Raw genomic sequence first — 13,310 nt, 5'->3', positions numbered from 1 at the left:
TGTGTTTGTTCTTGTAAGTGTGCCCCAGTCATTGGACAACTTGGGGGAATTGGTTATATCTGTCCACCATGTGGGTCCTGGGGATTAAACTCTGGAAATTAGGCTTTTACCTCCTGAGCCACCTTGCTGGCTATTCTTACCTTCTTATCAAAGCCATTTTCTGCTTTGGAAAAGGAGTTTAGGCTTACCAAATCATTCTGACCTTGTAGAAATTAAGAGCTAAGGGAGCAGATCAACATACAGTTTGGTTTTAAAAAACATGAACAGTGAGAGAAAATAGTTGTGAAGAAAGCATCACAAAAAAAAAAGAAGAAAAGGGAAAAAAAGCCCTCAAAAAGATAAAAACAAACCCAAGACTTTTTTGTATATGGTTTTTTATTTTATTTTACAAATCTGCTTTTGTTTATTTACTTTTTATTAGTTTAAAGTCATGAAGGGTACAGCCTCACAGATTCTCTGTTCAGTGGACTTTGCAGGAAGGTTGATTCAGAATTAGGCACGAACTGTGCCACTGTTGCCATGGGCCCGAGTTCCCAAGATTACTCTTCTTTTGTTCAGGTTCCCTCCAGATGTCAGTGTTCTTTTTAGCTTTACACACATAAACACATCTCTTGCATTAAAAAATTCCCTTTCATACTGGGTATAAAAGCTATAAAAACTTCTTGAGGTTTTATACATAAGAGAGCCTCAGTTATCAATAATGTGTTAAGAACAGTGTATTGTAAGATGAAACCGAGTAATATTAACCTGAGGTCTATGAAAACTGGCTAAAATACTTTGTATTTAGTGAATATAATTAACAGGAAGTGCAAGAATTGTGATAGTAGATCCTGTTGGATTGAGTTCATAAATTTGAAGACCTAATATTTTGTGGTGTTTGCTAAACACAAAGAAAATACCCTCAGAAACAGTCATTTTTAGCAAATAGGCTAATTGCATTTATTTACTAATTTTGATGGGTTCAGAGGATGTGCTTGTCATATCTCCTGTGCTCTTTTAAACCAGACACTTTATCTTTTCCTGCAGTAGGCTTTTAAATAGCTCAGGCAAACTTTTTGAGAGTAAAATAATTTTAATACATTTAGAATTAGCAACAATAACATAATTATAATGAAAATTTGTTTACTAAAATCCTTAAAAAGTCAAAGCATTACATACACTGTGCTTTGCTTATAGTACATAAAAATGTATTTGTTCCTACAATTCTCTTAAGTTTTGAATAATTAAATGCTTTTGTGCATTTGAAATGTAATCATGTTTCTACACATTTAAGTGTTTTAGAAGTTTAAAGTTTTAGGGATAAGCACTAAAATTACTTTGTGCTATTTCTCTTTAACTACAGACCCTGCTACATGGAAAAACTCAAGACACCTTTCTAAAGGTTTACCCATTTGTTTTTAGCCCTCCTCTTCCAGACTGCGTGCATGTGTGCTATGTACCCTTCCAGGCTGTGCGCATTTGTTTTCCTTCCATTTTATTTGCCTGTCCACATTGACTGCAGGTTTTAGAGGTTCTTGTTAGTGTTTTGGCATTGCATTAACATGCAAGCTTTTTTGGTGAATTTACCTTAATTTTTACAAAAACATAATCATGAAGACAGTGAAACTTTTTTATGGCTAATTAAATTAAAAATAACCCTGTGGTATGTGATACTGCCTCTGTGAGTTCTGAGATTTCCATTAGTCTGCTCCTTCAAAGAGCCTTCTTGGAAGACGGTCCTAAGCTTCACGTAGGATCTGGTTTTATGTCTAGTCCAACAAAGATCTAAATAAATATTTATGAGAATATCTTATTTCAGGTGACTCTTATGCATTAAATATTTTAATCATTAAGCTATTTTAAGCTTCTGAATTTGGTGGGAGTAGAATAGCTGTGCTTGGGTAGATGTCAAGAGGAGTGGACTGACTAGAAACTAGCAGGATGCCGGGTCCTTACAGTGCATATGTATTTCTGTTTTTATTCATATCATTCATTGGCCTTGAGAGCAGTCACCTTGACAGTGTGCACTGCAAGCAGCTAATGCGCTGTCACTGAGAGCTTAGTATATAGCCAACAGAAAACCAAATAAAAGACAAAGATTTTTTTAAATGGGAAAATTAGCTTATTTCATTCTTATGTTGCATGCATATTTTAAACGTTAATGTTACGTACACATTTGTTATGTATGATTTGCTTTTGCATTATTCTTTGGGATTCTTAATTTTTCTTCCTATAGTTCTTCAAATTTTTCATTGGATAAACTGCTTTCTTGTATAAAATTGTTGAAAGAAATGATGAGTTATCTTAATCACAAACCAATAGGAAATGAATAGTTTGTAAGAACTAGATTTCAAATGCTGGGAGGACTTGCAGGCAACTCTACTTGAAGTTAGGCCTGCCATTGTAGTCTCTGCTGGGCTTTAAAAAAATGTAAATGTGTATTTATTTATCAGTCTTAAAATTGAGATAATTGGTATTTTGTTGTCAGTGAAAAGCAGTTCACTGTGTTAGTTTTAAATTCCTAACTATAAAACCCAATTTCCAGTCTCTAAGAAATGAGTTTTTCTTTCTCTAGGAGTTGAAGCAGAAGAATGGGGTAAATTTCTTCACACCAAAAACAAGGTAATCACTCAAGAATATAAAGAAATAACATATAGAAAGTAACATTTTGTAGGATAGTAGGGAATATAGTTTCTTACTGGCTATGTTTTCCTTGAAATAAAACTAAATTTGTTTACTTTGTAAACTTTTTCTTAAAATAAAATAAAATGTCTCAGTAACATTTCTAGTCTCAGTTTAATATGACTTGATCCATTCCAATTCTGAGATTTTTAAGGGCTGTAAGATCAGCCGACTTTGAAACAAATCTTAGAAAAATGTATATATACATGAGAAATTGTGAACTAGTCTTCTGAAGTAGATCCATATATATTCTTTAAATGTGGCCTCCACCCCTTAAGAACTGATCTTATTTAGAATATGATTCTTTTTGTTTCAACAATTTTTAGCTTTACACAGATTTTGATGAAATTCGACAAGAAATTGAAAATGAAACCGAAAGAATTTCAGGAAATAATAAGGTAGGCACTGTTTAAGACCTGGAAGACTTAAACAAAAGTAAATATATTGCTGAACATCTTCTGTATATAATAATATATAAGCGCATTGCAAAGTCTGAATCTCCTTCCCTCCAGTACTGATGGTGACTGTGGGGCCTAGTACATGCTAGGTAAGTGTTCCACCACTGAGCTATATCCTGAAGCCTTTTTTTCCCTTCTGAGACAGGGTCACACTACATTACTTACCTAGCCTAGTCTTGAACTTGGGATCCATCTGTGTCATCTTCCTAAGTAACTGGGAATTAAAAACCTGTGTGTTGCCAGGCTTTGTTTATAATTCATAATCTTTCTTTAAAAACAGAATACGTTACAAACATATAAAAAACTTAGCTGAATAATTATCTTTGTGTAAGTTGTGGTGGTTTATATCTGAATTCCCAGCATTGGGGAGTTAGAGGCAGGAGGTGCTAGCTACACACAGAAATAGTTTCAAAAACACCAAGAACTAGGGACATAGCTCATTGATAGGCCATTTGTTTGGTGGGAAGTCCTGAGTTAGATCTCCAGCAGCACACACTGTCGTAGTTTCTTTTCTATTGCTGTGATGAATACCCCAACAAAGACAACTTAAGGGAGAAGTTCCCAGATGCAGTCCATCATGACAGGGAAGTCACAGCAGCAAACGCTTTTGAAGCAGCTGGTCACGTTATGTTCAGAGTCAGAAAAGAACATTGAGTGCATGGGTACATACTAATGTTTAATTGTCTTTTTCCACTTATATAGCCGAGGTCCCACTCACAATTCAGATGAGTCTTTCCAATTCAAGAGTGATAAAGACAGTCTTCTACAGGCATGCCCTTTTCCCAGGTGATTCTAGTTTCTGCCAAGTTGACAGTTAACACAGATTATCAGACACAAACCTACGTGTACACATGTGTGCATACACTTACACACCTTAAAACTTTCATACATGTAAAATATAGTGTGTGATCTTAATTACATAGTACTTGATTATAGTAAAATATTTACTTTCTAAGAATGTGAGAATTTGGGGATACCTTTAATGTCACAATTGCTCTCATTTAAATCATTTTTGTGCCCTTTATTGTGAATCCTTTTGTTTATATTGTTGTTCTGTGTTATCTGGAAGAACTTTAAACCTCACAAGTGATCCTAGGCCATTAGTAATATCCAGTATATATTTGTTGCCAGGTCCTGTGATAACAAAAGTTATTTCCTGACAGAAATGCATTTTTGCAGCTGTTTTTTAACCTGTTGAAAATATTTGCTTCTTTTCAGTGACTGTTTTGCTCACTGTCAGACTCTAAGTTAGTACCGTGAAGTCACTACTGTTGCCACCACACTTTGTAAATTCCCTACACCAGGTTGAGCCTGGATTATGACAGTAATATAGCTAGATAGGACTAGATTATGTCAGGGATAGCTTTTTGTCTCAGGGGTCTGAAAATTCAGGTACTTTGCCTGAGCAAACTCTCACTATATGGGTACACTTTTGCCACTTGATGTTCGGATATCTGGGATCAAATTCATGGGCATAGCTTCTTACCTGTTCCTCTCTCAGCTCAGCACCATCAGCTCAGGAACATCATTTTGGATACATGAAATGCACTGTTCTTTTGTTAAGTGTGTAATCTGTTAAGCCCTTTTAAAAAATGGCAAATGCGTATAGAAAAGGAAGTAAAATCATTTGGAGAGAAGAAAGTTTATGTACTAATGGTATGGGGTTGGATAGGATTAGGGTCCTTGTTTATGTACTAATGGTATGGGGTTGGATAGGATTAGGGTCCTTGTTTATGTACTAATAGTATGGGGTTGGATAGGATTAGGGTCCTTGTTTTTATGATTGGCTGCCCTCGCATTCATGCTTCATTATGCTTCTGTTACTGAAAAATTTTAGGAACCATAGTTTAATAAATGTTTTAAAGCATCTAAAGTTCATGTACTTGAATGTAGTTTAGCATTTCATTAATTGAAATTCAATGCTGATTGTAATATATTTGAAACTCATTTTTAGGGAGTAAGCCCTGAGCCAATCCATCTTAAGGTGTTCTCACCCAACGTTGTCAATCTGACACTTGTGGATTTACCAGGAATGACCAAGGTAAGGAATATCTGTTGCTCATGTTTTCGTTTAAAGAAATGTGTTTTGTTTTCTTTTTAACATTAACTTAATCTGAGAATGTTGAGTTGATTTTGCAGGTACTGTTAATATCAGAAAGCCCTCCTTTTTACTTAAAATGCTTTCTTTACCTTGGCTCCAGTATATCATAGTCTAGAATCCCATCTACAGTCTCCCTGGCCACCCCTTTTTCCTCTTTCTTGCTGGCTTCTTGCTGTCCCACGATAGTCTATGAACAGTTCTTTTCTTAGATCTCTTGTGCTCTTTAGGTACACAAAACACAATCTAATTAGATTGATAGAATATAGCTTCAAGTGCATGAGTTTGAATATTTTGACATTCAGATTATTTCCAGGTACATGTCCATCTAAGCACTTGGCATACACATTTAAATGTTAATAAGCATTACAGCTTTGCTATGTCTAATACCAAATTTCTGATCTGTCTTTTAACTATATTTGATCCATTATCTTCCCTATCTTCATAATTGGCAATTTACATTGTACTGATTGGTCAGCCAAAACCTTACAGTCGTCTTAATTTTTCTTTACCTTTTGTCTCCCTTTCAGCAAATCTCTGAGCTTTCCTTATTTTTAAACTATATCCAGAATTCTGTTACCTCTTTACATACTCATAGCAGAGATAGCCATTGTTATTTCACTTGGATTAGTATAAATTACAAAACATATAATAGGTCTCACTTGTTTATTTTTATGTGCATTAGTGTTTTGCCTATATGTATATCTGTGTGGGTGTCAAATCCCCTGGAGATGCAGTTACAGACAGTTGAGAGCTTCCATATGAGTGCTGATAATTGAACCTAGATCCTCTGGAAGAGCACAGTGCTCTTAACTACTGAGTCATCTGTCCAGACCCTGTTCTTAACTTTTAAATAACCACAGTATTCTATTAAAGTGAAAATTAGATTGTCTCATTTCTTGACTTAAAATCTCTTCAGAGACTTTCTAGTTCTCTCTACTGAGAATATTGAGTTACAAGTTTACTGAGAGTACAAGCTTAAGTTCCTGGAAATATCTACTCCTGTGTTATTCTCTTACTTTATTAGTTTATTTCTCCATCTCAGGGTGGCCTTTAACTGTCTACATAACTGAGGATGACCTTGAACTCCTTATCTTCCTACTCCCAAATGCTGGGACTACAGGCCCCCATACTAGGTTTCTCTATTTTTCTTCTCTGGTTGCTTTTGTTCTGGGTTTCTGCTCTTACTATTTACTCAGTATGGAGTGTTCTTTCCCCAGATATGTATTGCTTAGTCATCTAAATTTTATTACTTAATTGAAGTAGACCCTGATTATTCTGTTTTAAAACGTCATTTAAAGCAAGAATTTAGAAGAATTTAGAAGCATCATTCCGCAGCCTCTGTTCTCTTGATCGCCCCATCTACCTCTTGGGCCAAATTGTTGTGTTTGTTTAGTATTTGACTCTTATTACTAAGACAGATGCTCTAGGAAGGCAGGAACTTGAATATCTTCATTTTATTGCTGTGACTTAACCCAGCATGTAGAAGAGTGCCAGATGCTGTCACCATACATTGAATGAATAAATGGTTTCACTTGACAAATAGTGAATGAATGAATGAATGATCATCTATATGCAGTTGATACTCAGTAGTCCTTGACATATGATTTATGAAGTAGTGAATTTTTTATATTTGGAAGAGTTACATTTTGAGGCTTTGCACATTACAAGATTCCCAGGTACTGCTATAGCACATTATTAATTTATTTTAGCTATTTATAAGTACAGAAACACTTGTATTCTGTGAATTAAATTTGTGGGGAAAGCTGAGTTGATTTTAATTATCGCTCATCTTTGTTTGGTTTAGGTACCTGTAGGAGATCAGCCAAAGGACATTGAGCTTCAGATCAGAGAGCTCATTCTTCGGTTCATCAGTAATCCCAATTCCATCATCCTCGCTGTCACTGCTGCAAATACAGATATGGCAACATCAGAGGCGCTCAAGATTTCCAGAGAGGTCGATCCAGATGGTAAGGACAGATGTTTTGTTTAATGAATGTTTGACTTACCATGGTAAATCTTTCCTCAAGAAAAGAATTATTATTGAAAGGAATATCTCCAGTTAATACAGATCTTAAAATGCTTTCTATTTTTCCCATCATTTTAAACAGCAATTAGAACAGAAAACAGTTACTTGATTGCTGTAAAGGGTAGGCAAAAATACTTCCTATAAGGTCTATATTTTCAGTACCTATCCAATAATTTTAACATTAAATTAGTTTGTAAAATGTTTTTTTATTTGTGTAAGTGAAATTTCAGTTTTTGAATAATCAACATTTAAGAATACATAGCTTGTCAGGTGGTGGTGGCGTACACCTTTAATCCCAGCACTTGGGAGGCAGAGACAGGCAGATCTCTGAGTTTGAGGCCAGCCTGGTCTACTGAGCAAGTTCCAAGACAGGCTCCAAAGCTACAGAGAAACCCTGTCTCGATTAAAAAAAAAAAAAAAAAGAATATGTAAGTCATAATTGTATAGATTATTATGATACAAGAAATAACTATAGAATTTCCTTTCTGTAGATAAAAGCACAAGACAGACTTAGTCTAGAGGGGTCCCTGAAGGTATCTCTTTTTACAAGGTACTCTTTACCGGATTGTAACTCAGTGATATTTAGGATAACAGAGGCTTCTCTCAGTCTATATCAAATGCTAGCTTTGTAGTGAGTGGATAATTGGCCCATAAGGAAACCATTTTTTCACCTAAGTGTTTGAAGATCAAAGTCTGTATAGTTTTTTTCCCCTGCTTTGAAAAATAATTTTAAATAAAAATTAAACAACTGGGTTTTTTGTTGTTTTTTAAAAATATTTATTTATTATGTATACAATATTCTGTCTGTGTGTATGCCTGCAGGCCAGAAGAAGGCACCAGACCCCATTACAGATGGTTGTGAGCCACCATGTGGTTGCTGGGAATTGAACTCAGGACCTTTGGAAGAGCAGGCAATGCTCTTAACGTCTGAGCCATCTCTCCAGCCCCAATTAAACAACTATTAATTAAAGTTTTCGTAAGTAGGTATGGTGGTGCACACCTGAAATCCCAGCACTTGGGAGTAAGAGCAAGAAAGGGTCATTGTCAGCTACAGTGAGTTTGGGGCTAACTTGATCTACATAAGACCCTGTCCCTAAATAAATATACTAATAAAATAATCAAGCAATAAGATGGACATATATTTAATCTAGCAATCTTTCTTTTTTCTTAGAGGCAGTGCCTCACTATGTAGGCCTGGCTGACCTGGAATTTGTTAGATGATGTAAATTGGCAATACATTACAAGGAAATAATGTAATATTAATATGTATATTAGTACCCTAAATTAGTATATATTACTATCAAATACATTTATTAGAATCAAAAATAAATAGTATCAAAATTTAGAAGTGGTGCTGGAGAGATGACTCAGTTGGAAAAGTGTGTGAAGTGCAAGAATGAAGACCCAAGTACAAATCCCTAGAAGCCAGGCGCATTGGAACACCTTAGTGACCCAGTGCTGGGGTTAAAGGAAGGAGGACAGACCCCTGGAGCTTACTCTTCTGCCACTTTAGCCAGTTGGTGAGTTCCAACATCAGTGAGAGACCCTGTCTCAAAGAACAGGATGAAAGGCAATTGAAGATGTCCCATGTATGGACTCCACATAAATACACATGCACGTGCACATACACACAAAAGCAATTAGGTGCGATTTAGAAGCAACTTCTTAATGGGGATAACACAATGTGAGACGATAGTAAGTGGTGATTTTGTAGGTTTGGAACAAAAGAGAAAATGTTTATAACTGAAAACTGCCTATTCAAAGTTGTACCTGCCTCTGCTGGAATTGTTATATATATATTGGTGTAGAGTGTTGCATTTACTTTGGAAAAGGAGAACAACTTTCTCTTTTTGTCTTTTGCTTTTTGCTTTTTAAGACAGGGTTTCTTTGTGTAGCTTGTGTAGCTTAATATCCTGGATCTTATTATGTAGACCAGGCTAGCTTCTGGCTCACAAGTGCTGGGATTAAAGGTGTACACCACTGCCCAGTATGGGAAACAACTTTCAGTCAGCAATCCCATGTTAAATTTTCATATGAAAACTCTCTGGAGCCTGGAATGCTCGTTCACTGTACACCAGCATCCAAGAGACTAAGGTTAGCCTGGGCTAATGTCCACTCAGATCCCGTTTTAGAAATCAGGTCTTAGCAGGTGATGGTTTTAGTGGGTGATGGTTAGCAGATGATGGTTTATTGGGTTATGGCTAGCAGGTGACGGTTTATCGGGTGATGGTTAGCAGGTGATGGTTTAGCCCGTACAGGCTCTTGCTGCCAGATCTAATGATTTATCTGAGTTGGAGGCCTCAGCTACCACACTGTAAAAGGAGAAATAAACTCCTGAAAGTTGTCTTCTGACCTCTGTACCTGCAGTTGTATTTACATGACCCTTCCACTCCTTCCACCCCTAATGAGTAAATGAATTAAAGAACCCTGTGTAGAGCTGGAGAGATGGCTCAGAGGTTAAGAACACTGGCTGTTCTTCGAGAAGTCCTGATTTCAATTCCCAGCCACCACATGATTGGCTTATTACCATCTGTTATGAGTTCTGGTGCCCTCTTCTGGCCTGCAGGGATAAATGCAGGCAGAACACTATATATAAAAAATAGTTTTTTAATAAATATTAATAAACAAACCTTTGTATACAAACATCTGTAGTGATTTTATTCATATTTTTCCCAAACTAGAAACAACTCAAATATTTCTCAAATCAAGAATGAATAGCCAGATTAGTACACCCATATAATAAACAGCACTGTTGAGCAGTGAACTGCTCGTGTCTGCTACAGTGTGTACGGCCCTCAGATGCGTCATGATGAATGAAAGAATATAGAGAGAATTGAAGGACAGTTTTGGTTGCCTGGTAAAAGAGTATTGTGGGGAGGTGAACCGTTAGGACTGAGGTAGTATGTACTCGTTAGAAAGAACAAAATTAGAGTCTGGTCGTGTGGTTCACTAATACAGTGAGTGCTTAGCATATCCAAGGCCCTAGGGTCCCCCACCCCCAGCACTGCTAAAGGGTTGGGCGGGGGACAGGATTACACACCAAAAATAGTAAATATTAAACAAAATTTTAAACGCTTAGAGATATTGACCTAAGAACTAAAAAGAAATTACTTACAGAGCTGGAGAATTGGCACAGTGGTTAAGAGCAATTGGTAATCTTGCAAAGGACCAGAGTTTGGTTCCCAGCACCCACATCAGTCAGCTCACAACTGTATTTATTACACTAGCTCCAGAGGATCCAACTCCCTCTTATGGCCTCTTTCCAAGCACATACCTAGACACCCACATATACATAATTTTAAAAAGTTATTTTTAAAAATTACTCATGAAAACAAGTTTCAAGATTGTATGCCATATTTAAATTTAATATAAAGTTCTAGAAGCAAATATTAGAAAAATATTTCCAAAATGATGGAAGAGGCAAAGTGTTAGGTAGAATTATAGATGAAGATTTTCCTTTATTAAATGTAATGCTTTTTTTTCTTTTCTTCTTCTTTTTTTTAATGGATCTCTCTTCCCCCTCCTTTTTATACTCACCAGGACGCAGAACTCTAGCTGTAATCACCAAACTTGATCTCATGGATGCGGGTACTGATGCCATGGATGTATTGATGGGAAGGGTTATTCCAGTCAAGCTTGGAATAATTGGAGTAGTTAACAGGTTAGCAATTAAAATGGAATAAAAATGCTGGAGAGTTGGTTCAGTGGTTGAGGACAGTTGTTACTCTTAAAGAGGACGGAGATTCAGTCCCCAGCGCCCACATCCGTCACTCACTACTGTGACTAGAGCTCCAAGGGACCCGCACCCTCTTCCTGTCCTCCAGGAGTACCACGTGCGTGCATAAGTGTGTGCACGCTTTCACATAAATAAAAACGTTAAAGAATGGAATAAGAATCCCAGCATTCTCACTTCAAAGCAAGTCTGAATTTTTGAAAATCTGTCTGAAATGTGGTGCTGTCCTGTTTTCCCCTCTTGTTCCTAATGCTGGTGTTGCCGCAGGGGCCACTGCACTGTAAAGAGACAAACGCCTCTCTGAGTATTTGGGAGTTTGGTGGTGGTGGTGGTTTTTTTCTTCAAGTATTTATTGGCATGTATATGGAGGTCAGAGGACAACTTGGCAGGAGCCAGTTCTCTCCTTTTTCCATTTGGGTTGTGGGGTTTAAATTTGGGTTTCAGACTTGGCAGCAAGAGCTCTTACTCAGAGTCACTTCAGTGGTCCTTTTGAAAACTCTTCTTCCTCTCTGATTTTCCCATGGAAAACGTTTCTAAGGCTCAGTGCCACAAAATGGAAGATGATTTAATAATTAACCTTTACTAATTCTTTCGTACAACTTGTTATGTATGAGAATGGTATTGGGTAACAAAAAAAGTATTATCTAATTTGTACCCACTCAAGACAAATGAAAGGTGGTGGGATTTCCCATATCATTAGTAATGCTGTGTAATTGCCAGGATGTTACTTGGAAACTTTAAAGATATATCCTAAAAATTGCTGGTATTAAAAATTGTAGAAAAGAAACAACTACTGTTGAGGGCTTATGTTTTTACATTCTACAGTGAGCAGTCAGCAATGGCATCCTTGGAGTTCTCAGAGTAGCGCCTGGTGGGAGGCAGTGCTGTCTGTGCTCAGGTGACAGTCTCTCCTAGGTCTCCCTTCCTGTACAGTAAGGAGACCGTTATCTGGAGACTAAGTGCTAACTGTAGTTGCTGTGTAGTCTGATATAATAGGGTTTGGGTCAGTTTTAACATCTCAGGGCTTTAGGTCATTTAAAAATTAATTTAGGTGAACTCAGTGTTCACCTTCCAGAGGACCCAGGTTCAATTCCCAGCACCCACATAGCAGCTCACAACTGTCTGTAACTCCAAGAACTGACACCATCACACAGACATAATATGTGGGCAAACCACCAAAGCACATTAAAATAAATTATTGAGAAAAAATAAAAATGAAAATATTTTGTTAAGTGATACCTAAGGTTCATTCCAGTTGTCTGTATATATTCCTTTCTCACTGAAAGACAACTTGCAGCTAGTTTCTTTTCAGGCAAGCATGTGCTGAATATAGGTAAAATATAGCTGATTAAACTATGCTTATATTTTTATATCAGTCTACAGCTTACTGAAGGTTACTGCTTTGTGCATAGGTTAATAGTAACAACAAAGCTGATACTATTCAGCTTAAGTCAAACAGTTCCAATCTTGACTTTCTGCCCTCCTTGGTGGACTCATTGGCTGAGATGTCGGTGCTCTAAAGTATGATGATGCCTGCTGTAGAGAACCGCCTTGTTAGAAGTCAGGAAACAGTATCTGATGCTAACACTCAGCCCGAGCAGAGAAAGACAGCAGTGGCTTCGGTTGAACAAGTTTGCTATTTTTCAACCGTAGGAGCCAGCTAGATATTAACAATAAGAAGAGTGTGACTGATTCAATCCGTGATGAATATGCTTTTCTTCAGAAGAAATACCCGTCTCTGGCCAACAGAAATGGAACGAAGTATCTTGCTAGGACCCTGAATAGGTAACATTTTCACCTTTTAAAGATGAAATGTTTTCATTTTGACAACAGGTGTCTTAGAATGTTCCTATTTTATTCCATATATGTTTTCATACTGTTCCTTAAAGTTTCACTTCTGAATTCTTGTAAAGCAATGTCTCTATATTTATTGGGATGTTTGGTATTAAATCATCTAGTCTAGAATGAGTATTCAAATAGTTTTCTTAATTAGGAAGTAGGTTTTTTTTAATTTTCAGTTCAATCTCATTTCCTATTACTATTATATGGTTAAATACTCAATTTATTCAAATAAAATACTGTCAATAGTGTTCGCAATCAAGTAACAATAGCAACAAATCTTTGGGAAGCCCATCAGAGTTTACACTTTGTTTTGAGGCCCAGATCCTTTGGCATGAAGATTCCCAGTTCATTTAAAGTTGATCTAAGTTCCTGGGTGACGTAGCGGTAATTTGCATATGGGATCTTCTGTCCTTAACCTCCAGGCTGCAGACAGCACGAGCAAAACCATTTCACTGTCCGTGTGCCCACAAAGCAGTGTCGGTGATTTGG

At 36.8% G+C, this 13,310-nt stretch overlaps 1 protein-coding gene across 8 annotated transcripts in view; it reads left to right on the top strand.

Annotated features, from left to right (window-relative positions):
- The window catches only part of Dnm1l (dynamin 1 like), a 50,283-nt gene that overhangs the window by 22,385 nt on the left and 14,588 nt on the right, over positions 1-13,310 (top strand). For 4 of the 8 annotated variants that reach the window (XM_038345384.1, XM_038345383.1, XM_038345380.1 and 1 more), the window contains exons 3-9: positions 1,343-1,381; positions 2,555-2,601; positions 2,988-3,059; positions 5,074-5,160; positions 7,025-7,187; positions 10,787-10,907; positions 12,633-12,764. In XM_038345384.1, coding sequence (XP_038201312.1) covers positions 1,343-1,381; positions 2,555-2,601; positions 2,988-3,059; positions 5,074-5,160; positions 7,025-7,187; positions 10,787-10,907; positions 12,633-12,764 — 661 coding nt within the window. The remainder of the gene's footprint in view (positions 1-1,342; positions 1,382-2,554; positions 2,602-2,987; positions 3,060-5,073; positions 5,161-7,024; positions 7,188-10,786; positions 10,908-12,632; positions 12,765-13,310) is intronic. The other 4 variants (XM_038345386.1, XM_038345385.1, XM_038345382.1 and 1 more) reach the window with 1 other exon arrangement.

The sequence above is a fragment of the Arvicola amphibius genome, chromosome 10 (assembly GCF_903992535.2).
Source record: "Arvicola amphibius chromosome 10, mArvAmp1.2, whole genome shotgun sequence".
In the NCBI taxonomy this organism is placed as follows: domain Eukaryota; kingdom Metazoa; phylum Chordata; class Mammalia; order Rodentia; family Cricetidae; genus Arvicola; species Arvicola amphibius.
This window is presented reverse-complemented; position numbering and strand designations above follow the sequence as displayed.